Source organism: Symphalangus syndactylus, chromosome 10 (genome assembly GCF_028878055.3).
Source record: "Symphalangus syndactylus isolate Jambi chromosome 10, NHGRI_mSymSyn1-v2.1_pri, whole genome shotgun sequence".
NCBI classification, from domain to species: domain Eukaryota; kingdom Metazoa; phylum Chordata; class Mammalia; order Primates; family Hylobatidae; genus Symphalangus; species Symphalangus syndactylus.
In genome coordinates this window covers 100,528,725-100,556,294 of record NC_072432.2, presented here as the reverse complement: position 1 = coordinate 100,556,294, position 27,570 = coordinate 100,528,725, and the positions used below count along the sequence as shown (strand labels likewise).

General features: G+C 44.3%; 2 protein-coding genes across 3 annotated transcripts in view; both read right to left on the bottom strand.

Annotated features, from left to right (window-relative positions):
- The window catches only part of DZIP1L (DAZ interacting zinc finger protein 1 like), a 60,730-nt gene extending 50,166 nt beyond the window's left edge, over positions 1–10,564 (bottom strand). Inside the window, exon 1 of one of the 2 annotated variants that reach the window (XM_055295305.2) lies at positions 10,216–10,564. The gene's annotated coding sequence lies outside the window, so the exon portion shown is untranslated. Of the gene's footprint in view, positions 1–8,269; positions 8,400–10,215 lie in introns of those variants that run through there. The other variant, XM_063611314.1, reaches the window with a different exon arrangement.
- An 8,047-nt stretch (positions 10,565–18,611) lies between these two features.
- On the bottom strand, positions 18,612–27,306 carry A4GNT (alpha-1,4-N-acetylglucosaminyltransferase). The gene is made up of 3 exons (XM_055297436.1): positions 27,128–27,306; positions 25,771–26,204; positions 18,612–19,777 (listed from the first exon to the last, which is right to left on the bottom strand). Exons 2-3 carry the CDS (start codon positions 26,176–26,178, stop codon positions 19,163–19,165), a joined length of 1,023 nt encoding a protein of 340 aa, XP_055153411.1. The 5' UTR covers positions 26,179–26,204; positions 27,128–27,306; the 3' UTR covers positions 18,612–19,162.
- Positions 27,307–27,570: the final 264 nt, after the last annotated feature.

Here is a 27,570-nt window from a genome sequence, read left to right as displayed (position 1 = left end):
CACACACACACATATATATACACACACACACATATTCAGTCGTCTGTCAGCGTCCATGAGAGATTGGTTCCAGGACCCTCCTCAGACACCAAAATCTACAGATGGTCAAATTGCTTATATAAAATGGCGTAGTATTTGCATATAACCTATACACATTCTCCCACACACTTTAAATCATCTCTAGATTATTTATAATACCTAATACAATGTAAATGCTATAAAAATAGCTGTTATACTTAATTATTTAGGAAAAATGACAAGAAAAAAGTCTGTACACGTTCAGTACAGAAGAAACTATCCTTTTTTTTCCAAATATTTTTGATCTGCAGTTTGTTGAATCTGCGGACGCACAATCCACAGATATGGAGAGTCAAAATATATATACATCCATACACACACATACATATGAAAGACTCATATTTGTTATAATTAGTTTTATAATGAATAAAATATGCTCATTTATAATTCATATATATGATTCACTTATGTATATTATTTCATAAGCATAGACTGTTTCTGGAAAGACAGACAAGAAGCTATTAGCAATGGCTGCCTCTGGGAAGTGAAAATGGAGATTAGAAGACTTTTATTTTTCACTTTCTACTCTCTGTACTATTCAAAGTTCTTATCATCATCTTCTATCACTTTTATTATTTTTTAAAAGAAAACATAGAATTTCAGTTCTTGCAGAAGTGAGAATCTGACTAAGGCAACAAGAGGTACATTTTACCCTATTTAATCAAGTCTTTCGAGATTACATGATTCAGTCTTCTTTCTTTTTTCTTTTTTTTTTTGAGACAGTGTCTCGCACTGTCGCCCGGGCAGAAACACAATGGCGCGATCTCGGCTTACTGCAACCTCCACCTCCCGGATTCATGCAATTCTCCTGACTCAGCCTCCAGAGTAGCCGGGATTACAGGCACACTCCACCACACCTGGCTAATTTTTTGTATTTTTAGTAGAGATAGGGTTTCACTGTGTTGGCCAGACTGGTCTCAAACTCCTGACCTTGTGATCCACCCGCCTCAGCCTCCCAAAGAGCTGGGATTACAGGCATGAGCCACCGCACCCGGCCCATGATTCAGACTTTAAAAAGTGCAATAGAAAGTGCACTTAAAAAAGTGCAATAGGAAGTCAAAGAAGTCATCAGCTTCAGAAGGAAGAAGGCCTTTAAAAAATGGTAGGACCAGGCTGGGCGCAGTGGCTCTCGCCTGTAATCCCAGCACTTTGGGAGGCCGAGGTGGGTGGATCACGAGGTCAAGAGATTGAGACCATCCTGGCCAACATGGTGAAACCCTGTCTCTACTAAAAATAGAAAAATTAGCCAGGCGTGGTGGCGTGCACCTGTAGTCCCAGCTACTCGGGAGGCTGAGGCAGGAGAATGGTGTGAACCTGGGAGGTGGAGCTTTCAGTGAGCCGAGATCGCGCCACTGCACTCCAGCCTGGGTGACAGAGCGAGACTCTGTCTCAAAAAAAAGTGGTAGGACTAGGTTGGCCAAAAAAAAAAAAAAGAGAGAGAGAGAAAGAGAGAGAGAGAAGGGCCTCCAGGAACAGCCCCTGACCGCACTGAGCCACTGTCTTCTTCTGTCTTCTGTGAAAGGCAGTGACAGGCCAGCCCTGCCTACCTCACAGGGTGCTATGAGACTTGGAGAAGATGCAAGGGGAAGGTGCTCAGTGATAACAATGGCAACTCTGCAGGGAGTGCCACCCTCTATGCTAGATACAAACTCCTAATACAAACCTACAAACAGGTATTATTATTCTCATTTTACAAATAAGGAAACTGGTTTCTGGAGCGGTTCAGTGGCATCCCCCAAAGGTCATATGTTGAAATCTCAATCCCCAATGCAGCAGTGTTGAGAGATGGGACCTTTAAGAGGTGATTAAGTCACGAAGACTGCCCTCATGAATGGATGAATGTCATTATTGTAGGAGTGGGTTAGTTATCACAGGAGTAGGTTCCTGATGAAAGGAGGAATTCAGTCCCCTTCCCTCTTGCTCTTATGCTTTCTTGACCTTCCACTCTCCACCAAGAGATGATGCAGCAGGAAGGCCCTTGCCCAATATTGGACTTCAAGCTTGATATTAGACTTGATATTGGACTTGATATTGGACTTCAAGCTTCCAGAACTGTGAGAAATACATTTCTTTTCTTTATAAATTACCCAGTCTGTGTCATTCTGTTGCAGCAGTACAAAATGGATGAAAACAGGAGACCAGATTTGAAGTGTAATTGTAGGTTCATCTGGCACCAAAGCTCATGGACTTTGAACCACACAACATTGATTCTTGGGGCTATTCCTCCTAAAATTTTGCTTTGATCAGATTATCATCCTTTATCCCTTAAACCTCCAATTCATCCACTTACTCACTCCTCATTTATAGTATGCCTATGTGGGCCCAGCCCAAGCTCAGGTCCTGGGCTATGGAGTCATGTTAACACACAGCTGCTTCCCACTCTGGAGCTCAGCATGGCTCCCTATTCCCACTGTACCAAATGCAAACCTCTTAGCCTGGTCTTGAGACTGCCTACAGGATGCCACTGGCCCACCTTTTCAGTTTCAGCTCCTTCCTTCCCTTTCTCAGATACTCTTTCCCAACAAGTACTCCAAAAAGAAAACCAGCCAAACATAAGCACCTCCACCATGGTCACGAGAAGACTAGCACGTTTCTGCCATGTTATGAGGGAGTGCAGTGGCGCGATCTCGGCTCACTGCAAGCTCTGCCTCCCAGGTTCACGCCATTCTCCTGCCTCAGCCTCCCAAGTAGCTGGGACTACAGGCGCCTGCCACCGCGCCTGGCTAATTTTTTGTATTTTGAGTAGAGATGGGTGACATGATACTCACCATGCTTAGCTCCAAAGCTGCAACTGTGCCACCAGAGCCTCAGAGACGACTGCTCACAACAAGCTGTGCCTCGGAGCAACAGCAGGTTACCAGGCATACTGTGGGCAAGGGTAACAAGACACCTGCTTCCTGATGTCCCAGCTCTCAGGTGAGCTCACCTGAGAACCGTACTGTTTAACTATTTAAGCTTTGGCCTCAGATGTTTGCCAACAGTCCTCTCTCTAATAATAAAGTCAAGAACTCTCCATCAGCCACTCTCTCTCTCATCTCTCCTCCTACCTCTTTGAATGCTCTTCCTTAAACAGTGACTATTCTTTCCCCTTTCTTTTATGACAAGGTGTGCCAGTACCCCCTTGATATTCTGCTATCCACCTGCAACCCATTTCTCCCTGCACGCTATCCCTAGGAATGAGCTCACAGCTTCAGCTACTATAGGCTTGCTCTAGGCTGAGCCTCAGTCACCTCCAAATCTCTCTCTAGCCCCTCAGTCTCTTGTGATCTTATACCCAACCATTCCATACTGATTATGCCAGGAATTGCAAAACCAAGTTCCACCAGGGCCAGAAAAGTAACATTAAATGCACAAAATGTAGCAGATATGAAAGAAACCACAGTACATGTGTGATGATAAATGGCAACTCATTCTCCACCTTAGTGTCCAAGATACAATAAGGCAGTGGTTCTCAAAGTGTGATCTCTGGACCAGCAGCATCAGCATCACCTGGGAATTTGTTAGAAATGCAGATCCCCAGACTTAATGATTTAGAACCACTAAATCTGTGGAGTGCTGGGCTAGGAAACATTAGGGATTGTGGCAAACCCGACAGTGCAGGCCCTGTTTAAAATGGGAAACCACTATTGAGCTCCAGCCACAGGGGAATGGATTTTGTGTTCCTTACTGGCTAATTCCAAATACACTGAGTGATATTCAAAGACTTTGATGAACTGTTTCCAAAAGTACCTTTCTAGCTGCATCTCCCATTTACCATATTGCTTGCCTTCCACACTTCCATACCTCTGGGCTGTTTATTTTATGTATAGACACTGTTTTTAAATGCTTTACAAAGAAGCACTCATATATTTCTCAGGACAAGCCCTTGAGGAGGTACTATTATCATCTAAGCCACAGAGAAATAAAGAAGCTTGCCCAAGATCCAGAGGCAAGATTCACACCCAGGCAGCCTGGCTCCAGTCTGGGCTCCTAGCCTCTATTCTATGCTGCCTCTTGGTATAGATGGTCCTTTGCCACCTCCTTTTGTTCCAGCTAAAGGTTGACCCATGTTTCAAGGCCCTGCTTATAAATGATTACCACCATATGGGAGTGTAAATTAGTTCAACCATTATGGAAGACAGTGTGGCGATTCCTCAAGGATCTAGAACCAGAAATACAAATTGACCCAGCAATCCCATTACTGTGTATGCACCCAAAGGATTATAAATCATTCTACTATAAAGATACATGTACACGTATATTTATTGCAGCACTATTTACAATAGCCAAGACTTGGAACCAACCCAAATGCCCATTAATGATAGACTGGATAAGAAAAATGTGGCACATATACACCGTGGAATACTCTGCAGCCATAAAAAATAATGAGTTCATGTACTTTGCCGAGACATGGATGAAGCTGGAAACCATCATGCTCAGCAAATTAACACAGGAACAGAAAACCACACACGGCATGTTCTCACTCATAAGTGGGAGTTGAACAATGAGAACAGACAGACACAGGGAGGGGAACATCACACACGGGGCTTCCTGATATCCCAGCTCTCAGGGCTTAAAACCTAGATGACGGGGTCACAGGCGCAGCAAAACACCATGCATGTATACCTATGTAACAAACCTGCACGTTCTGCACATGTATCCCAGAACTTAAAAGTAGAATTAAAAATAAAATAAATAGATCCCATTTGTCTATTTTGGCTTTTGTTACCATTGCTTTTGGTGTTTTAGTCATGAAGTCCTTGCTGGAAACCATCATTCTGAGCAAACTATCACAAGGACAGAAAACCAAACACCGCCTGTTCTCAGTCATAGGTGGGAAATGTACAATGAGAACACTTGGACACAGGAAGGGGAACATCACACACCGGGGCTTGTTGGGGGATGGAGGGCTGGGGGAGGGATAGCATTAGGAGAAATACCTAATGTAAATGACGAGTTAATGGGTGCAGCAAACCAACATGGCACATGTATATATAATGTAACAAACCTGCACGTTGTGCACATGTACCCTAGAACTTAAAGTATAATAATAAAAAAAACTTCCCACAATAAAATAAATAAATAAATAAATAAATGATTATCACCATAAATCCCTGCTAGGCTCACAGTCAAAGTTCCCTGCCCCTCCCCTGGGCTTCCAGAGCGCAGGGCGTACACTTCGTCTGTTAGGGTGTCTCTGCAACATTCCTATCTCCATCCCAACAACAAATGATTCCTGAGGCCCTACTAAGTGCCAGGCGTCATGACTGGCACTCAGGATCAATGATGACCTGGGCAACTATCCCTGCCATTGTTAATAAAAATAGTTCACATTTCTGGAATTCTATTATTTTCCATACACGGTGCTAAGGTTTTACATGTATTATCCCACTTAATTCTCACAACAACCTATTATGCAGATAAAGAAACAGAGAGTGAACAAAGAGAGGAAACAGAGAGAGGAAACAAACAGGGGAAATGACTTTCCCACAGTCACACAAATAGTAAGTGATAGTGTCTGGCTCCAAAGTTTTTTTCTCCAGAGAGACAGAAAAATACACAGAAATTAACCCACAGAGTGGCAAGTGCCAAGACAGGAGCTGGGAAAGGGTTCTCTGGGAACACCAAGGAGGGGCCCATACCAGGACACTTCTGTCTCCTTCCTCCCCCGCTCCCCTGGCTATGAACTTTACAGGGGCTGAGACCATGGCTTATTCGTATCTGCTGTATCCCAGTCCCCAGCCCATTACCTGGCACCCAGGTTGCTACTGAACGGAGCAAAATTGTTGAAATCTCAGAATATCTGACTTAAAATTCTATTATTCTTAGGGTCTTGAAGAAATGGGGCTATGGACTGCCAAGAATTAGGATAAAGAGTAAAAGCTGAGTTAGGAATCCCTCGTTCGGACTCTTTGGAGGGAAATGCCATTCAGACTTAGCAAATGCTTGATTTGTTGACCATCTGCATCCAGAGCTTAATCCCATGGGCTAAGAAGAGCTGAGAGTGCAGGAGTCCTGGCAGGTGGAACCAGGCATATCAATGAGAAGTCGCAGTGCTCACGCTGACTGTCAAGATACGGCCTCAGTGTTGGGGCTTGCTTCCTGAGCAGCCCTGAAACCTTCATACTTACACTCTGAGCAGAGTATAAACACAGAGAAGGTGGCAGCCCCACTCCCAGCTACACAGAATTAGGGGTCTGAGTTCATGAGGTTTTAATGCACCTCAAAAGTATTACTCATGTCTTTTTCTAGAAGCCTAAGGGTCCAATTCTTAGACGTCCTAGAGCTCTGGCATTATAAGACGGAGCAGGGCCAGGCGTGGTGGCTCACACCTGTAATCCCAGCACTTTGGGAGGCTGAGGCAGGTGGATCACCTGAGGTCAGGAGTTCAAGACCAGCCTGGCCAACATGGTGAAACCCCATCTCTACTAAAAATACAAAAATTAACTGGGCGTGGTGGTGGGCGCCTGTAATACCAGCTACTTGGAAGGCTGAGGCAGGAGAATTGCTTGAACCCGGGAGGTGGAGGTTGCAGTGAGCTGTGAGCAGAGACTGTGCCTTTGTACTCCAGCGTGGGCAACAAGAATGAAATTCTGTCTCAAAAAAAAAAAAAAAGATGGAGCAGAACTGTGGAACTTGAAGATGATTATGAAGATAAGATGATAGTATAATAGGTAACATTTATCAAACATCTATATGTCAGGCACTGTGCCAGCCTTTAAAAGTACTAATTCTAAACTCATATAGCCTTGTAGATGGCTATGGTTCGTCTCATCTCACAGATGTAGAAAGTGAGGCTCAGAGAAGCTAAGGGCCCTGCTCACTCAGCTACTAAATAATGAAGCCAAGATTCAAACTAAGTTCTATCTGATTCCAGAGCTTTTGAATTATGCCAAACTCTTAATAATTATGATAATTATAATGATGACATACAAATTATTTTCCATTATGGAAATTACAATACCTGAGTTTTCTTTTTTTTTTTTTTTTTTTTTTTTTTTTTGAGACGGAGTCTCGCTCTGTCATCCAGGCTGGAGTGCAGTGGCGCAATCTCGGCTCACTGCAAGCTCCGCCTCCCGGGTTCACGCCATTCTCCTGCCTCAGCCTCTCCGAGTAGCTGGGACTACAGGCGCCCGCCACCACGCCCGGCTAATTTTTTGTATTTTTAGTAGAGACGGGGTTTCACAATACCTGAGTTTTCTTGACCAAAGTGCAAGCACTGACAGAGTTTACAGCAAATCACGACAGGGTTAGTGTTGGGGATTCTAAATTCTCCCTGTATTTCAGCAGGGCTTGTCTGAACCCGACTCAGCTCCACAGCTTGCATCCTGATTAGGATAGGCAGACAAAAAGCCGAATGGGAGTGTTACATGTTACCTGGAAACCATACACCCCAGGGGCAAGGACATCGTGCTTTCTCCAGACTGAATTGTGAGCACACTGCTTTTCCCACATCTGGGAATAGAAACACAAGGAAGAAATGACTCACTGTCAACCAGGCGCAGTGGCTCATGCCTGTAATCCCAGCATTTTGGGAGGCCAAGGCGGGCAGATCGCCTGAGGTCAGGAGTTCAAAATCAGCCTGGCCAACATGGCGAAACCCTGTCTCTAATAAAAATACAAAAATTAGCTGGGTGTGGTGGCGCATGCCTGTAGTCCCAGCTACTCAGGGGGCTGAGGCAGGAGAATCACTTCACACTGGGAGGCAGAGGTTGCAGTGAGCCAAGATCGCGCCATTGCACTCCAACCTGGGCGACAGAGTGAGACTTCATCTCAAAAAAAAAAAGAGAGAGAAGAAATGACTCACTGTCATTAGGAAAACTGAAGCTGTTTAATCACCTTTAGATATATCGACAGGGTTTTGGGAAACTTCCCAATCCTAGACCAATATTATGAATAAGGGACCCAAAAGAATATTTGTGCTGACATTCAAACTTGCTTCATTGTTAAGAGTTGGTTTCTGCCTGGGACAATCCCACACCCATCTAGAATATAGAAAACCCATCTACCACCCTTGCTTTGCACACTCCCAGTGACAAGTTGTTCACCACCTCACAAGGCAGCCGTCCCACTGTGAAAAAATCCCTGGAGACTTTATGGTTCTTCTAAAACCGGCCCACCAATAATCTGTCAAAAATAACTTCCTCAAAATTGGCCAAACACCTTATTTTTTTAACATAAACTGACAGCTAGACAACAACAACATCACCACCTTATTGTCTCTTCTGCTTCCTCAAGAATGCAGTCAAGAGGAGAACTTGAGGGAGCCAAGTTTCCAAGGTGGCTGCCAGGCAATCATTTACAAACCTGCCCTGGCTCCCAAGCTAACTTCAGCGGTGCCCACTGGGGGAGCTCAGGCGTGTCATTAATGCTAATTGTTGTGGCTGCCAAGGAAACCTTCACAAAGTTTGCAAACAGGCTATGCACACACAGTATGCAAGGGAGCTCCAGAGACCTCAACAGAGATGACAGGGACGTGGGGGCCCTCCTGAAGTACTACCACTGCAGAGCTTAGCCTTATTCTCAGATTCCATTGTGTTCTCCTTTTCCACTCTTCCCTGACCCTCATGGGGGCTGCAGCGACTCCTAGAACCTTCGAGCAGCAAGACAGAGGTCCCCTCCACCAGGCGCAGAGCTCTCCTTACACCTGGCCTCCTATTCCCAGCAACTTTAAGGAGATATTTTTAAGTGGCCATGGTTTTATCAAATGCCTATTAAGTTTTTGCCACAAAAGGATTTTATTTAAAATAAAAACAGGGGTAGGTATTTGACTGACGTCCCTTGTGAGTGCTGTAGAGAAGAGGAATGAATACTGACATGTCCTATCTTCCCAGATGCAGAATTGTAAAACAAACAAACATAATTGATTTTCACATGTAAAAGAAAACTGGCTTAGAACATACTAGCGTTTTCTTTGCCATGAAGGAGTTCACCTTCAGTGACTAAGCCAGAACTACTAGAGGTTGCCAGGCCTAGGGACAGGAGACATTTCGAGTGCTTAGCCAGGCTGGCCAGGACTGACCATCTCTGCGAGGAGTCCACAAGAAGCCTCAGGGCAGCCCTTCCCTGCCCCTATCAATTTGAGTTGAGCAAAAAACCTTTGACCAAATATCAGCTCCATGGCACAACCCACAGTTATGGTGCCCACATGAATTCAGGTTTCTGTTCCCAACCTGAAGCATACAACTTCATGAGGCATTTTATCAAGCTAGATAGTATCAAAAAATATTTCCAGATGAGGGAGGTGTCTGACCAAGACAGACAAAAGGCCCCTTATCAGCCACTTGACTGGAGGATCAGCCTTCCCTAAGCAGGATTGTTCTCACTGGCCAGTCCTCACATTCGGGAGGGGTGGGAGAGGTGCTAGGGGCTGCAACTGAGAAGGGAGAGATCACCCACCCTATCTGCAGATGACGGTGTGAGAAGCCAAGTCAGAACACCCCATACTTCCCAGGCCTCTCTCCAAAGTCCTGTTAGAAATCGAATTCCAGGAGACCAGGCAGGGGCAGCCTAGGCCCTGGGCCCCTAGGAAGTGCTCCGTGAACTAGGCCCTGCCCAGGCAGCCTCGGACCCCCTCCTCTGCCCTGCCTCCCGACCCCTGTCCTGCACTGAGCAGGTCTTCGGTGGACTTTATGCGCAGCCACCTCAGGATGAAAATAACCACGACTGCCTCCTGCTGAGGTCCAGCCCAGGAAAGGAAGAAGGGGAACGAAAGATGCCAATGCGATTGTTTTTAAATCACCTCATTACTAAAAGAATCCTCCTTTACCTACGACACTCAGATCATCAAGCCCTCCCAAATCACTTTTCTTTTTTCAAAAAGTAAAAACCCAAGGTCGTCTTCCCAGTGAAGCCGAGTCTTGGGGCATCCCGTCACTCGCCCCCGCGCGCGTGTCCTTCCCTCCCGGGGCGCCGCTGTTCGGAGCAGGCCGAGGGGGCCGGGGTGCAGGGAGGCGCCGGGCCAGAAGGGCGCGCCCTGGGCAGCGCGGACGCACGCAGCCGGCTCCTCCCGCGCCCCTGCTGCACCCCGGCAGGGAGTTCGCCTCCGCTAATGTTTAACCTCCCGAATCGCTGATCCCTCGGACCGCAGCCAAGCTACCCACCCGCCCCGCTCCCGGGACGAATTCCTGGCATAGTTTTCCCGCGCGGCCCGCTCACCGTGGGGTCTCCTGGAGCCAGGGGCGGCGGGAAGACGTCTCGAGGTGGCGGCTCCCCTACTCGCCCCACGTCCCGCCTCCAGACTTGCTCCACCGCCCCAGACAGCCCAGAGATGGTTCCCGGAATGCTCACCGCCCGCCGTTCCCGGGATGCTTCCCCAGCCCCCCCAGCCCGGGCGCTCTCTGCGGCGGAGGCAGAGCCTGCCCGGCCCACTCCAGTGGCGCCAACCTGCGGGGCCGCGGACAGAGAGCTCCTCGGTGCACCGGTCAGCTCGTGGCTTGGGGTCTCTGGTGCCTCCAGCTCCTACTACAGCCGCCCCGCCCCACCTAAAGAAGAGGTGGAGCCTCTCCCCGCCCCTCTGGAACGAGCTATTTTTAGGTCTGTAACGGATGGGGGAAGGAGGGAATGCCACGTTTAATCCGTTAGTAAAATCCAGGATCCAAGTGAATGGCTTCCTGGCCTTGCTGAGAGGCTGGATTTGCCCCGGTTTCCCCACACCCTGTCTCTGGTACAATCGATAGACTGCTGTGTAGGGGCGGCCGCAGCCCCCCGGGCAGATAGCCCTGCCCACCCTCCTAAAGGGACCGTCCTGGTTTCTTCCTGACCGGATCCCAAGCTAGGAGAGTTCTTTGGGTGTGCCCCAGGTCCGATCAGACAGACGGCAGCCACCTTCCCTCCGCAGCCCCCACCCGCCACCCCCTATCCTCCCAACCTGCTGGTTTGCCCTGGGGATGCCAACTTGGAAACCCAGGACTGAAAAACTTATTTTTTCTCCTGATGTTCGTCCCTGATCTCTTCCCATAGCCAGTAGTTGCTTTGCTGAGATTCTGTTTTGTGGGCACCGTAACTGTGAGTTGTGCCATGGAGCTGATATTTGGTCAAAATGTTTGTTGCTCAACTCAAATTGATAGGAGCAGGGAAAGGCTGCCCTGAGGCTTCTTGTGGACTCCTCGCAGAGATGGTCAGTCCTGGCCAGCCTGGCTAAGCACTCGAAATGTCTCCTGTCCCTAGGCCTGGCAACCTCTAGTAGTTCTGGCTTAGTCACTGAAGGTGAACTCCTTCATGGCAAAGAAAACGCTAGTATGTTCTAAGCCAGTTTTCTTTTACATGTGAAAATCAATTATGTTTGTTTGTTTACAATTCTGCATCTGGGAAGATAGGACATGTCAGTATTCATTCCTCTTCTCTACAGCACTCACAAGGAACATCAGTCAAATACCTACCCCTATTTTTATTTTAAATAAAATCCTTTTGTGGCAAAAACTTAATAGGCATTTGATAAAACCATGGCCACTTAAAAATATCTCCTTAAAGTTGCTGGGAATAGGAGGCCAGGTGTAAGGAGAGCTCTGCGCCTGGTGGAAGGGACCTCTGTCTTGCTGCTTGAAGGTTCTAGGAGTTGCTGCAGCCCCCATGAGGGTCAGGGAAGAGTAGGAAAAAACCTCCTTTTCACACACACACTCTCTCTCTCCACCCCGCAACTCTCTTTCTCTTTTTTCCATTTCAAAGGCTTTCTTCCCACCAGAATCTCAATCTGCCAAGCTCTACATTTTGAGGCAGCCAAAGCAAATGTGTATGGGAACAAGCGTTGACAAGGACTTGCAGGGAAACTGGAACTCCTGTGCATTGCTGGTGGGAATATAAAATGGTACCATTACTGTGGATACAGAATGGTAGTTCCTCAAAAAATTAAACACAAATTGCCAAAAGATCCAACAATTCCATTTCTGGGTATATACCCCAAAGAACTGAAAGCAGGGGTTCAAACAGATATTCGTATACTCACGTTCATAATAGCATTATTCACAATAGCCAAAAAGTGGAAACAATTCAAATGTCTGTCGACAGATTAATGGATAAACAAAATGTGGTATATCCATACAATGTAATATTAACTTTAAAAGGGAAGGAAATTCTGACACATGAATGAACCTTGAAAACTGTCTTAGTCTATTCAGGCTGCTATAACAAAATACCATTGAGTGGGTAGCATATAAACAATAGAAGTTTGTTTCTCACAGTTCTGGAGGCTGGGAAGTCCAAAATCGAGACATTGGCAGATTCGGTGCCTGGTGAGGGCCTGTTTCCTGGTTGATAGGCTGTCATCTTCTCACTGCACCCTCACTTAGTAGAAGGGGGCTAGCTAACTCTCTGGGGTTTCTTTCATAAGGGCACTAATCCCAATTATAAGGACTCTACCTTCATGACCTAACCACCCCCTGAAGGCCCCACCTCCCAATACCGTCACCTTAGGGGTCAGGATTTCAACCCCATTTTGCAGGGACACAAACATTCAGATCAAGGCAAAAACATTATGCTAAATGAAATAAGCTGGACACAAAAGGACAAATATTGTATTATTCCACTTATACCTAGAAGTATTGTATGATTCCACTTGTACCTAGAATAGTCCATTCACAGAGACAGAAAGTAGAATAGTGGTTACCAGTGGCTGGAGGAGGGGGAATGAGTAGTTATTGATTCATGAGTACAGAATCTCAGTTTGGGAATGATGAAAAAGTTCCAGAGATAAATGGTAGTGATGGTTGCACAATAATGTGAATGTACTTAATGCCACTGAATTGTACACTTGAAAATGGTTACAATGGCAAATTTTACATTATGTATAGTTTATCACAATTTTTTAAACATTAAAAAAAAATAGAGGATGGAGCAGGGACCAGGACTAAGTTGGGATATCTGTGCACCATCTATTCGGATGGAGAATCTTGTTCCTGCCGTCTTCTCCTAGTCAGGGCACTTTTTTCACCCCAGGATTTTCTGCCACCCACAAAAGCAAAGAGAAAAGTCCAGGCCTTGGGAGTCAAAGACACATCTACATTCCACATTCCCAAGCTACATAACCCTGGGAAAGTCACGTAGCCTCTCTGACCTTCATTTTTCTCCTCCGTAAAATGAGAAAAGTAAACTCTACCTAGAAGAGTTGTTAGAACCAAATTAGCTAAATTATATGTAGGCTCTGCCCTGGGCCTACAAGTCAGTGGTGTGCCCTCCTGACTTGACACTGTGAAATCGCCTAGGACATTTGCTTTTCAACTCTCTTCCCACTGTATCCCTGAAATTTGCAGAAAGTAGTTCTGAAGATACCTTTGTGCATGTTATTTCCACCAGCCTCAATTTCCCCTTGTGTAAATAGGGTGCCCTCCTTTGCAGGGCTGGTGTAAGAAAGTAGACTTGACATGCACCCAGATCTACCTTAGCCAAAAACCAAATCCTGAATCTTGAGCTGACTAAGACCTCATGCACGGAACCCTCACACTCTTCCCTTACTGGGCCTTAGTTCAACACTCAAGACAGGGAAGAGTTACTGAGTGCCTATCATGTGCTAAGTTATTTGATTAGTCCCAAGGATACCAACGGCCTCTAGAGGACTAGATCACTTGGCAATGGAAAGCCATCATTTCTGCTGCCCACCTCTACTGCAGCACACACAAGCTCTGGCATCAGCCATGGGGACAGGTGCATAGACCAAGGGAGACTGGCCGTAGCTGACTAGTCCAGGAGACATTCCTGTCACCCCGAGCAGCTGGCCCATAACTGCTGGGTGGGAGGACAGGAGGATGGATTTTCAATACCCCAATGGCCCCTCACTCCCTCTTCAGCCCAGTACGAGGCACCCGCCCTCTGACCCGGCTCAGTCCCTTTCACAGACAGTCTCCCTCCTACACCTCAGGAAATAGGACACAGCCTAGGCAGCCTGCAATAGGAGTGCCCTCTGCTGCCAAATGCTGGCATCACACCTTGGAAACCTGCTCTGGATCCCACTCTCCTGAAGGGAAATGTATCTGAGGTGTATGGGACAGGACTCCCCACGCTGGGATGCCGGCCACTAATGAGCCCTGAGGTGATTTTAGGTCAAACGTGTATTGTTGGGTTTTCTGTGTTGATGTATAGATAGGCAGGCATACAGTCAGAGGGGGATTTTACATAAAATCTAGTTTGCTGGTTCCCGAAAAATCTAAGAATCTAGCAACAAAAGAAAGGCCTGCACTCACATGTCCAGAACTGGCAGAATCTGAGAGGAAACTCTTTCTTAGGCAGATCGTACATTCTAGCCCAATCCCTGAAAAGATCACTTTGAAGGAAGTCTGAGCACTTACCGAAAAGACCTCCTTTCTCAGGAAAACGTCCCTTCTGCAAAAATGAAAATGCAGAGCTGGATAAGCCTGGCCTAAGGCGTGGTTGTGATATGGCCCCTCATTGGCTGGCAGTGATGGGCGGGTGGGATCTAGAAGGAGCTGCCCCAGCTGCCTCCTGCCTGGGCTTTTGCCTTTTGGAGGAGGGATTCCTCTTTGGCAGTTTGAAGAAGCCCATACCCTTTCTTCAGAATGGTTTTTATTTTTATTTTGTATTTATTTATTTATTTATTTATTGAGACGGAGTCTCTCTCTCTCTCCAGGCTGGAGTGCAGTGGCATGATCTCGGCTCACTGCAACCTCCGCCTCCTGGGTTCAAGCGATTCTCCTGCCTCAGTCTCCCAAGTAGCTGGGACTACAGGCACCTGCCACCACGCCCAGCTAATTTTTGCATTTTTAGTAGAAACGGGGTTCCACCATGTTGGTTAGGATGGTCTCAATCTCTTGACCTTGTGATCCGCCCGCCTCTGCCTCCCAAAGTGCTGAGATTACAGGTGTGAGCCACCACACCCGGCCTAAGAATGGTTTTAAATGCACCAAGCAAAACGTAGAATTACAGAGGACATCAAAATATTGAAAATATAGCTACGAAATATAGCTAAGAAAATGTGTAAAATAATAGCATTTTTGTTTATTAATGCATTAAACAGCAAGATCTAGCATCTGACCTAAAAGTAGTAAGAGTGTAAACAATTATTTCAAGATATCTGTAATAACTTTAACGTGATAGGAAAAAACTAATATTTAATGACAAAGTCACAGGTTCTACTAATACTACTGCGGTTTGTGGCCTACATTCATAATTGAAAGAAATGATGCATTTTGATTAACAGCTAGTAAAAATAAAGAGTAAGTTCCCAGACCCCCAAAATCTCTTCACAGCCCCCTAAATTAAGAATCCCTGCCCCAATACCATCAAGGAGAGTGCATTAACCTTGTAACTTAGTTTAGAAGATACATCTGAGATTCAGGGTCCTGACAATTCCCTTGGGTGAGAGAGCTCTGCCTTTATTTCTTGAAGGGGAGCAGGGTGACAAAAGGGTAGGGAAGCGTGGCATGAAACCAAAAAGAAAAAAACAAAAAAAAGACAGGTTGGATTACATAAAAATTTTGAAACATATATGGTGAAAACATCCTAAATGAGGTTAAAAAACAAAGAACTAAAAAAATGCAATGTAATGATACGTATTAGTGACATTAACTTATAACGAGTGCTTACAAATCAAGAAGAAATAGAACAACTCAAAAGAAGAGTGGACAAAAGATGAGATGATTCATAGAACAAAAAAAATTGCCAGTTAAACATGTAAACAACCTTACCAAAATGAACATAAAAATTACATGTTTTAAACTATTATACTGGCCAAAATTAAATACATGTTTTAAATTGGTGAAAAGGGGGAAAATGGGCAGTTTCAAACAGCCTTCTTGAAAAATAATTATCAAAATTTAAAGTCCTCAAAAATGCAGTAATCAGGATTTTTTGCTATAGTATTATATGTGCTATTAAAATTAGAATAACCTAAATATCCACCAATTGAATAGTGATTGAGTAGATTATGTATCATGTATCCTACAATGAAACACTATGCAACCATTATAAAGAAAAAAGTATATTATATCTTGGTGTGCTGATGAAAAAAGGTACCTATGACATACACATTTTTAAAGTGAAAAACAACATACAAATAACATGTATCTTTTTTTTTTTTTTAAGACAGAATTTGGCTCTTGTTGTCCAGGCTGGAGTGCAGTGGTACAGTCTCAGCTCACTGCAACCTCCGCCTCCCGGATTCAAGCAATTCTCCTGCCTCAGCCTCCCAAGTAGCTGGGATTACAGGTACCCGCCATCACGCCTGGCTAATTTTTGTATTTTTAGTAGAGACGGGGTTTCATCATGTTGGCCAGGCTGGTGGTCTCGAACTCCTGATCTCAAGTGATCTGCCCCCCTCAGCCTCCCAAAGTGCTGGGATTATAGGCATAGGCCACTATGGCTGGCCATAACATGTAGCTTATGATTCCATTTGTATTTTTTTAACTATTTATATGAGAAACTCAGGAATGGTATTCAAAATATTTAACGAGTCTGGCACAGATACCAACCAATCAGCACTGATGCTGGCCCTTACCCTAGAGAAGGAAAGAGACAGCCCTGTTGAATTGTGGGTGGGAGTCCTGGGGAAAAAGCAAGGGCAGACAAGGTGGCAGTGCAGGGTACTTGGAAGAGACTTCTTACCAAAAGCATGAATATATATGCAGAGAAAGAGTGAGAGGTACCTACAAACATGACAGTAGTACACAACACGCACTTTCACTTTTTGCCCCACACAATCCTATTTGAAATTCTAAGAATGAGTAGGATTGAAAAAAAATTAATACAGGGAAAAACACCAGCATGAGCCTATTTGCAAAATATAGCCTGATATAAATTCATGGCATAGATTCACAAAAGGCCAGAAGGAATCCAGGGTTATCTGGGGTCCCAGGAACCTCACATTTCTTACCACTTACTACTCTTGCCATCATCACCACCACCATGTTTTGAAATGTTCTTTTTCACTAAGCAAACTGGATTCATCAAGTAATACATTATTATTTTATTTGCTACATTTTTTATTAATCAAAAACATAATTTACTTCCAGGTAAAGCTCCCTATAAACATCAAATTATCATTAATGTCAAAATGAATTTGTGTATGTGTGTGCGTGTGTGTGTGTGTGTGTGTACATTTATATACTTATTTATTTATTTGAGATAGGGTCTCACTGTCTTGCCCAGGCTGGAGTGCAGTGGTATGATCATAGTTCACCATAACCTAGAACCCAGGGGCTCAAGTGATCCTCCTTCCTTAGCCTCCCAAGTAGCTAGCACTACAGGTGAACCACCTTGCCTGGCTATTTGTTTTTTGTAGGGACAGGGTCTTGCTGTGTTGCCCAGTCTGATCTCAAACTCCTGGGCTCAAGCAGTTCTCCCACTGTGGCCTCCCAAAGTGCTGGCATTATAGGCATGAGCCAATGTGCGTGGCCAATTCACATATTTTTGAAATATCAAAAATATTTCTAATCAAACCCCTCAAAACCCTGTTGGTCAGGAATAGTTGAAGAACCATTTGTCATGCATTCTCCAGATGTAGAAGTGAGAGACAATGTATGTGTCCCTGCTTGTCTCTAAGACAGCTAGCCCTAGAAATCCTCACCTGTGGAGACAGTCAGGAGAGCTGAAAACCAGTAGTGGTTCCAAGGACACAACCCGAAAGACAGCCATGGAGTATGGCAGCAGGCCTCAGAGCCTGACGATAGTATCAGACATCTACAAGTCCAAAGCAAGTAGCTGTGAATAAATAAAGCTGGGGCACGAGACATGACTTGTAAATATTTTTTAATAAGATTGTCAAAGGAGTGATTTTTTTTTTTTTTTTTATCTGGCTTTGTCACCCAGACTGAGTGCAGTGGCACGATCTTGGCTCACTGTACCCTCAACCTCCCACGTTCAGGTGATCCTCCCAACTCAGTCTCCCAGCTAGCTTGGACTACAGGCACACATCACCACACCCGGCTAATTCTTGTATTTTTTGTAGAGACAGGGTCTCACCATCTTGCCCAGGCTGGTCTTGAACTCCTGGGCTCAAGCAATCCACCTGCCTCAGCCTCCCAAAGTGCCAGGATTACAGGTGTGAACCACTATGCCTGGCCAGCAGTGATTCCTAAAGGGGGAAATATTAGAATAAAAGAGGGATAGATGGATATAGTTTGAAAGGGTATCATAATTTTATATTTGAGGGCAAATATAAACCTTTTTCCATAAAGCAAACTATCAAAAGGAAAGTTCTAGAAAATCTTGGCTGATAAGTGTTTGCTGAAGAAATATTAATTCTCATACCTCCTGAAAAGAAATAATAAATTATATATTTATTTATTTGTAATTGACAAATAAAAATTGTATATGTTTATGGTGCTTTGAACATGACATTTTGAAATGCAGGAGGTAAATTTTTATGTGAATCTAAAAAGGGCAGCAGTTTTAAATAGTCTGAGTTTGTAAGTTGCTTCCATGGGCCAATTATGACAGGGTTAATGTGTATATTGGAAAGAGGTAGGGTAGAGAACAGCAGACACCCTGGGGAGGGGAGGAGACTGTCACAGGATCATGAGGCCAGGGATTAGGATATAAGTGCTGAGGACCTCATCTGCTTGATCCAGCTGTATCTGCAGCATCTAAATCAATGCTTGGCACATAGACCAGGCTCAGTTAATATTTATTGACTGAATGCATTAATGAATGCCAAAATCAGGACTAGAAGTCAAGTCTTGTTTTACCTCAGTCAATGCTCTAATAGGTCCTGGAATTAATCTTACTGTATTAAATAGAACATGTAGCAAAACTGTTAGCTGCCTATCCCAGTACCCATTTTGTCTTCCTCCTTAAACTTCCCAGCCTCTCTTGCAGCTACACCTCAGTCAGTGCAATGTAAGAGAAAGTGTTATACAGTACTTGCAGGAAGTCTTCACAAAATAAAGCAAGCGCACCTTTCCTCTTTTCTTCATCCTACTGCCTGAAATGCAAACATGGTGGGTTGGAGGTCAAGCAGTCACGTGGACCATGGGTGTATGTTTTATAGCCAGTATCATTTGGGATTGTTCTATTATAGACAGAGAAAGCTAATCCTAACTGACATTTGAGAGGTAACCCTCTGCCCACCCCCCCAAGAGACAGTGGAGATCAAGTGAAAATGTGGCACTCCAGGAAATGTCCATTTCCACACTGCAGCAGCAGCAAACAAGTGTTAGCTCTATTTGTTACCTGGACCCAGCTCCCCAGTCACTGACCCCTCTGGGCCTTGAATCAGGTCCCTGTAAGTCCTGGGACAGTGCTTGCGATAGAGATTTTCCACCAGTGTGTTGCTTCCTCTAATCACAGCCCGCCCCTCTTGGTTCATGTGGTTCCACAAATGCAGGGCATAAGAGTCATTGAAGCTTGGGTCTGTATCCCACACTTCATAGTAGCGCCTCCACTCTGGATAGGAGATGGGGTAAAATCTTTGGGGGTGTAAGAAGGATATGTTCAGACACCTGAGGTCGCTCACCTCCTGGAAGTCTTCAAGTTTACACCATACCCTCAACATCCTTGTCATCAACTCAGGGCCTTGGTTGCCCCAAATGTCTGAATTATAGTGTTCAACAAAGTTTTCCATGCATTCCCACAAAAAAGGGTGGTGGGGGAGGAACCCAAATACCCCATTACTAGAGTGCCGAGAAGCCTGCGCAGCCAAAAAGTTCTCCTCAGGGATGGGCCTGATGGAGATGACATCGGTGTCCATGTAGATGCCACCGTATTTCCAGATGATGGCCAGGCGGGATGCATCCGAGCTGACGTGGAGCCAGTTTCTCTCTGCGCTGGCGTTGATCTGCAGGAGCAGGTGCAAATCAGCCCCAAGTAGCCAGGGGAAGAGGGAGGGGCATCACAGCAGGAGGCCAGGCCCAGAGAGGCTGGGGAGGGGTTAAAGAAGCCAGCTTCCCAAAATCCTGTTTGCCACAAGCCCGATTTTGCAAATTTACCAAACTTACCTCACTCTAAAGTTTTTCATTTAAGTAAAAAGTTTGCAGCAATCAGTATCAATGGGGTTTTAGCAGCTTTTAAAGATTTCATGAAATGGTTTTTTTAAAAACATTAAAGCATTGGAAAGATAAAGAAGAAATCCAGAAAAGATTTCACAATGCACTGTATGAGTCATTCTTCAATGTGGGTGTACATAAACTACAAATATGAAACTGTAGAGGAAGAACCAAATAAAGCCCTTAAAATGCTAACAACTGACAATGAAAAAAATCAGTATGTCTGCTATTTGAAAAATTGGTAAAAACAATCTTAAAATGCATACCTTTGCTCATGTATTAATTCCTTTATTATTAAAGGAATTAATTTATTGAGGGCCTATTTACTATGTGCTGAATTCTATTAAAACTGCTACGGATACAGCAGTGAACAAACAAACAGAAATCCCTACTGGGAGGAGACAGATAATAAATAAACATTCTGTGTCAGATGTTGACAACAACTATGAAGAAAAAAAGCTGGGTGAAGGGACTGTGAAGGGGCCAGGGTGGAGTGCTGTATTACATTAGTTCCCCCAGAAACTGGAATGAAGTGGGTGGGTGAACCATGCCCATAGCTGAGAAAAGAGAGTTCCAGGAGGAGGGAACTCCTAGAACTCTCTTCTCTTGCAGTAGAGATTGTTCACCAGTGTGTTGCTCCCTCTAACCACAGACCTCCCTTCCTGGTTCATATAGTTCCACAAATGCAGGACGTAAAAGTCACTGAAGCTCAGGTCTGTATCCCAGTGAATACAAGGGTCCTGAGGCAAAAGCACACGTGCCATGTCTGGGAACAAGGAGGAGGCAGTAGGCTGAAGCAGAGCTGAGAAGAGAGTGGGGTAGGCAATGAGATCAGAATTGGAGAGGGGTGGGGAGGGAGGCCAGATCATGTAGGCTGGGGCCAAGACTGAAGTTATTTGGAAAGTTTAGAAGAAAGGAGGGAAGTGATCTCAATTACTCTTCAAAGGGTCACTCTGGCTGCTGTGTGGAAATCAGTCTGGGGTAGGGTTGGTAGATGGCAAGGGCAGAAGCAAAGGCAAATTAGGAGTTGGTTGACATAATCCAGACAAGAAATGATGGTGCTAACAGTGGGGGTGAGGGAAGGGCACATAATGAAGATGCAGCTGGTCGGGATTTGCTGATGGGCTGGATATGGGTGGGAGAGAGAGGAGTCACAGATGACTGCAAAGGCTAAAATGTGGTTAAAACAGAAAATGACTTTAAAAAGAATAAAAATAAATCAGCATAAATGTCAATGTTCTCATATGGAATGCTAAGATTTTGAGGAGAAATAGAAAGCAAAATGTTTTGTTTGTTTGTTTTTTAATTTTAAATACATTGATTAAAAGGTTAAACAACCACCCCTGGCTTTTGACAAAATAAACAGTCTTTAAAATTCTGCTATCAAGTCAAATGAAAGCGGGTCAACTAAAACTTTGACGAAATCTTCACAAGTTGTTAAAAATTGTCACATTGTGCTAGGCGTGGTGGCTCACACCTGTAATCCCAGCACTTTGGGAGGCTGAAGTGGGTGGATCACCTGAGGTCAGGAGCTCGAGACCAGCCTGGCCAATGTGGTGAAGCCCCGTCTCCACTAAAAATACAAAAATTAGCCAGGCGTGGTGACAGGCGCCTGTAATCCCAGCTACTAGGGAGGCTGAGACAGGAGAATCATTTGAACCTGGGAGGTGGAGGTTGCAGCGAGCCAAGATTGTGCCATTGCACTCCAGCTGGGCAACAAGAGTAAAACTCCATCTCAAAAAAAAAAGAAAAAAAAAAAAAAAGGCTGGGTACGGGTGGCTCATGCCTGTAATCCCAGCACTTTGGGAGGCCGAGGAGAGCAGATCACAAGGTCGGGAGTTGGAGACCAGCCTGGCCAACATAGTGAAACCCTATCTCTACTAAAAATACAAAAAAAAAAAAAAAAAAAAAAAAAAAATAGCCAGGCATGGTGTAATCCCAGCTACTCCAGAGGCTGAGGCAGGAGAATCACTTGAACCTGGGAAGCAGAGGATGCAGTGAGCTGAGATTGCACCACTGGCGAGAGAGATTCCATCTCAAAAAAAAAAAAAAAATTGTGACATTGTATACAATTGCTAAAAACCTAATAATAACAGCTAATATTTATCAATAATTGTTCTAAGCTCTTTTTAATATACACAAGTCCTCAAAAATAGGTACTATGATCACTCCTATTTTTTAAATTAAAAATTATGACCAGGGGCGGGGCACGGTGGCTTACACCTGTAATCCCAGCACTTTGGGAGACTGAGGTGGGCAGATCACGAGGTCAAGAAATTGAGACCATCCTGGCCAACGTGGTGAAACCACATCTCTACTAAAAATACAAAAATTAGCTGGGCATGGTGGCGCGTGCTTGTAGTCCCAGCTACTTGGGAGGCTGAGGCAGGAGAATCACCTGAACCCGGGAAGTGGAGGTTATAGTGAGCCGAGATTGCGCCACTGCACTCCAGCCTGCGTGACAGAGCAAGACTGTCTCAAAAAAAAAAAAAAACAACAACAACAAAACAAAAAACAACATAAGCACTCCAATAAGGATGACCAGCGGAAAGAGGTTTAAGGTTCTAGCTGCTCAGAGAACAGTTGCCTATCCCCACCCTATGCCCATAGTTCTCATTCCTGGGCATCATCAAGGGCTACAATAGCCCAGATCAGTGCAGAAAACCCAGTGGTCACAAGGAAGTGATGGCACCTTGGGTCTTTCCTAACAGGTGGTTCCCAGCTATCCTGTGGTGGCCTAACTGGGGAAGCACATGCCACAGCTCAGTACTCCTAGGGTATTGTGATGTGATCCCTGTAGATTACAGCCTACTGTAGTATCCTGCAGGCTCAGACAGAGCAAACACAGGAGCTCTCTAGCTCAGAGCCCATCTTGCTCCTAAAATCCAATGTAGTAAAATTAAGGTGCAGCTCAGAGCAATCTAAATTGTGTTCCATGGAACATCAGTGCCAAGAGATTATTTATGTGTCACACTGAAAGAGGGTTCCATGCTCAAATAAGTTTAGGAAGTGATGGGTTGAATCCAGTTAAATTTCTTTAGTTCAGAACGATAAAGAGGCTTTAATATCCTCATGTGTGTGATTCATCTGTAAGAAAAGGATGTGGTATGCAGCTTCTCCCAAAATCATTTAATTACAGATTTTTTTCAAGGAGCAAAATACAATTTAGACAGTGTGTTAGGCCGTTGTTGCATTCCTATAAGGAAATACCTGAGACTGGGTAATTTATAAAGAAAAGAGGTTTGATTGGCTCACGGTTCTGCAGGCTGTACAGGAAGCAAAGCAACAGCATTTGCTTGGCTTCTGGGGAGGCCTCAGGGAGCTTTTACTCACAGCTGAGGGTGAAGCAGGAGTAGGCACATCACATGGCGAGAGCAGGAGCAAGAGAGAGAGTGGGGGTGGGGGGGTAGGTACCACACACTTTTAAACAACCAGATCTCACGAGAACCCACTCACTATCCTGAGGACAGCACCAAGTCGTGAGTGATCCACCCCCATGACCCAATTACCTCCTACCAGGCCCCACCTCCAACAATGGAATTACAATTCCACATGAGATTCGGTGAGGACATATATTCAGACTGTATCAGGTAGTGTTAGTCTAGCCCAGGCATCAGGAAACTTGTAGAGTCCCAGAGCACCCTCTAGCAAGTTAGCACTGAGAGCCACAAAGACCAAGCTGGGGTGTCCCCTCCACTCCCAGAAACTGCCTCCCTACCCCTCTGCCCGCCCTGCCACTGTGCAGGGCAGTGCCACCTGCTTGTTGGGAACTCTGCTGTTGGCAGCTGCCAACACAGTGGAAACTCAATCCATGAACTGCCCCACCTCCTCCTGATGGGTCCCAATTTGAGGACTTCAAGGCTCTTCAGAAGGAGAGATACGCACTTTGGGATCTAGAAGTCACTGGGGCCAAGAATAAACTGACCCCAGGAGCCATTCCCAGCCCCAGCCCCCACCTTTCTGGCCCACCAGATCCCTCCCCATCATGTCTGTCACTTAGTCCAAAAAACGTCTCCAGCTGACAGCAACTAGGTACAAGCATGCCCTCCACCCAGGACAGTCCACCCACTTCCCAGGCAAATGAGGTGGGGCAGGGAGTAGGCTAAATAATGGCTACCCAAAGACCTCAGGTCCTAATTCCTGGAACCTGTTAATGTCACCTCATATGGGAAAAGTATCTTTGCAGATGTCATTAGGAACCTTAAGATGGGGAGAGTATCCTGGATGGGCCCTAAATGCAATCACAAGTGTCATTTAAAGGGAGAGACAGAGGGAGATTTTACACAAACAGAGGAAAAGAGATTTGAAGATGGAGACAGAGACTGGAGTGAGGGGCTATTGGCCAAGGAATGCCAGCAGCCACAGAAGCTTGTCCGAGGCAAGGGATCATCCTTCCCTAGGAACTCAGGAGGAAATGCAGCCCTGCCAGCAGTTTGATATTGGCCCAGTGAAAATAATCTGGGACTTCTGGCCTCCGGAACTGTGAGAGAATGAATTTCTGTCGTTTTATGCCACCAGGTTGGTGGTAATTTGTTGTAGCAGACGGAGGAAACTACCACAAATACCTTCATAATATCCTCAATTTTACCACCTTAGCCCACAAGGCCGAAAATATTTACTATCTGGCCCTATGCAGAAAAAAAAGCTCGCTAATATTTGCTACAGCCTATGATTAGAATTTAGACAGAACTTTATGTGGCAAGCAAATAGTATCATTTTTGCTTGTGTGTTTGTTTGAGACAGAGTCTCACTATGTTGCCCAGGCTGGCCTTTGAACTCCTGGGCTCCAGCGATCCTCCTGCCTTGGCCTCTGGAGTAGCTGAGACTACAGGTGCATGCCAGCACACCCAATGTGAATAGTATTATTTTTATGTCAATTTTTAAATTACTTTTTGTTTTCTAAAATAATTTCATCTGTAAGATCAACACATTGTCATCACTAAATTCACTCCTAATCCAATTATACTAAAACACCTACTATTATTGTGTGTTGTATAGTTCTTTCAGGTCTTTTCTTTTTCAATAGATGTGTGTGGGTTTTTGCATAACTTAAATCGTTATAACTATTATAATTACATTATATATAATTACATTATGACATAAGAAGGTTTTAATTCCATATTGTGTTATAGTCTTCATAGGATGTCAGTTTTAAAAAATCATAGTTAAAGCCTGCATAATGGAATCATTGAGTGGTTGTACTAAAATTTCTTTAAGCAACCTGATTTCAGCTCCTCTATAAGAGAAATATTAGATTGGCACATTATTCCCTTATTATGGTTTGCTACAAACTTGGGGATTACAAAATTCCTCTGAGCTCCAGGAGTTTCTCAATCATATCTTAATACAACCCAATCTCATATTGCAGCATTTCACCGATCCTTCATGAATTTTCTATTTACATCATTTTCATGTTAAATATTGCCTGGTTTCCACTTTAAGTGCAAAAAAAAAAAAAGTTTAACATAAGTGGATTTAAAACTGTAGTGAAAAATAAGTGTCCTATACACCTAGAAAAGATATAAAAACTCATTCAGTTAAGAATAGTCTCCAGAGTAACCAAGATCCTAAAAGAAATAAGGCTAGAAGCAAAAGACACCAGATAAAGATGCACCTAACATAAGTCTCCCCTGTTTATTTGAATCAGTTCTCAACATAGTAAAAAGAAGGCCAAATGAGAGTCAACCCAAATGTGGGTTCTAGTCCCATCTCCGACCTGAGTCCTTACCCTCAGTTTACCCATGTATACAATTCGTTGACAGTTTAAGTTTCCCTAAACACTTACTTGATTGTACCATGAAAACAATGGTGTGTCTTCAAACAGCCTTTTCATATCCAAAGGGAAGAGGAAAACGTTGTCTATTGCTGAGAGGAAGGAAAAAGCTGGGTATGTGGAGTTTGAGGGCATCGGTGTGGAATCGGTAAGACCCTTCATAAAGAACACCACAGCCCACTCAGGATAAATCTTGGCAGCAGACTCTACAGAACAGGAGACCAAGTGGGGCGGCTCCATTCTCTCTGAGGTCTCTAGAAACACAATGCCACGTCTGTGGCTCAGGAGGGCTTCCAGCCCCTGGTGGGACTTGAAAGAAGGCAAGCAGAAGAGGCAGCTGGACTTCAGGGTGAACTGGTAGAGGAAGCCACAGACAAGCAGCAAGGTGACTGACAGGGACAGCTGGAGCTCCTTCCGCATGTCTTCTTCTCTGTGCCAGCCTGCTCCTTTAAATCAATACAACTAATTAAAAATCACAGCTGCAAAACCTGATAAAGATAGCACACAAGAAAATGATACATGAATATCATTTAAAAACTTAAATTTTAAATATCCTAAATAAAATATGATGAAATCAAGTCCAGCAATATTAAAAAGAAAAATGCAGCCAGGCATGGTGGCACATGCCTGTAGTCCCAACTACTAGGGAGGCTGAGGCAGGAGGATCCCCTGAGTCCAAGAGTTCAAGACTAGCTTGGGCAGCACAGTGAAAATAATCACAACAATTTTAAAAAAAAAGAAAAAGACAAGAAATGTGTGAGAAAGAAAAATGCATCATAACCAATCAGGATTTATCTTGATTTTAAAATGATTTGACATTAAAAATAATTACTTAATAGGGAAAACTATTGATAAAATGCATTATCTTAACAGACTAAAGAAGAAAAGCCATATGATCATTTTGGCTCAAGAGATGCCAAGAATGTGACTAACTTTAAGATCCATTCACAATTTTTTTAAAGTACAAGGAAACTTTCTTAAACTGATTTTAAACAATGTCTACCAGAACATATAGCAATTATCATACTGAATATGAAACATTTGAAACATCCCATTAAGATCAGGAATATGATATGAATGTCCATTGTCATTGTCACTGACATCATTGGTTACAATCTGATAATTGTAACCAATGCAATAAAACAAGAGAAAGGAATTTCTACTATGAATATTAAAAGAGGCAAAAGTATCTCTAGGTTCAGAAAACATAATTGAAAAACTAATAAAACTAAGAAAAAAATTAACAAAGGAAGTAAACTGAAGGCTAAAGAGTTAAATAAATTGCCAAGATCACACAATTAGCAAGTAGCAGAGCCGTGACCGTAACTTGCATCCACCTGCCACCGAAGTCCAGGCTCTGAACTGTTACCTGCAGCGCTTTTCTCACCATAAATGTTAGCTCTAACCAAGGAGAACACAGATCTCAAGTCTTGGCGGGTCTATCTTTCAAATTACATATAACCCTTTTAGAAAATACAAAACAGTGAATCAGAGCCTACCTTCCAGCTGCAAACGCAGTTAACCAGTATTTGAGGTCTTAGAAATGACAAGTTCTTCCTGCTACACTTTCTGATAAATTGCCACCCAATCTTCCAATTCAACAACACAGGAGTAAGTAAATCATTGGCAGATTGAGACTAAACACAAAAAGTTCCCAGGAAGCTCCTCCCTTTACTAAGTTCCCCCAAACACAGACACTTGGGAACAAGAGGGGTTTACCAGATTTTTAAGGTGACCCACACACTAATCCTGCCTGTTTGTGGATCTATTATGGGGGTTATAAAGGGATTATTTCACCTGGAGAAAACTGTA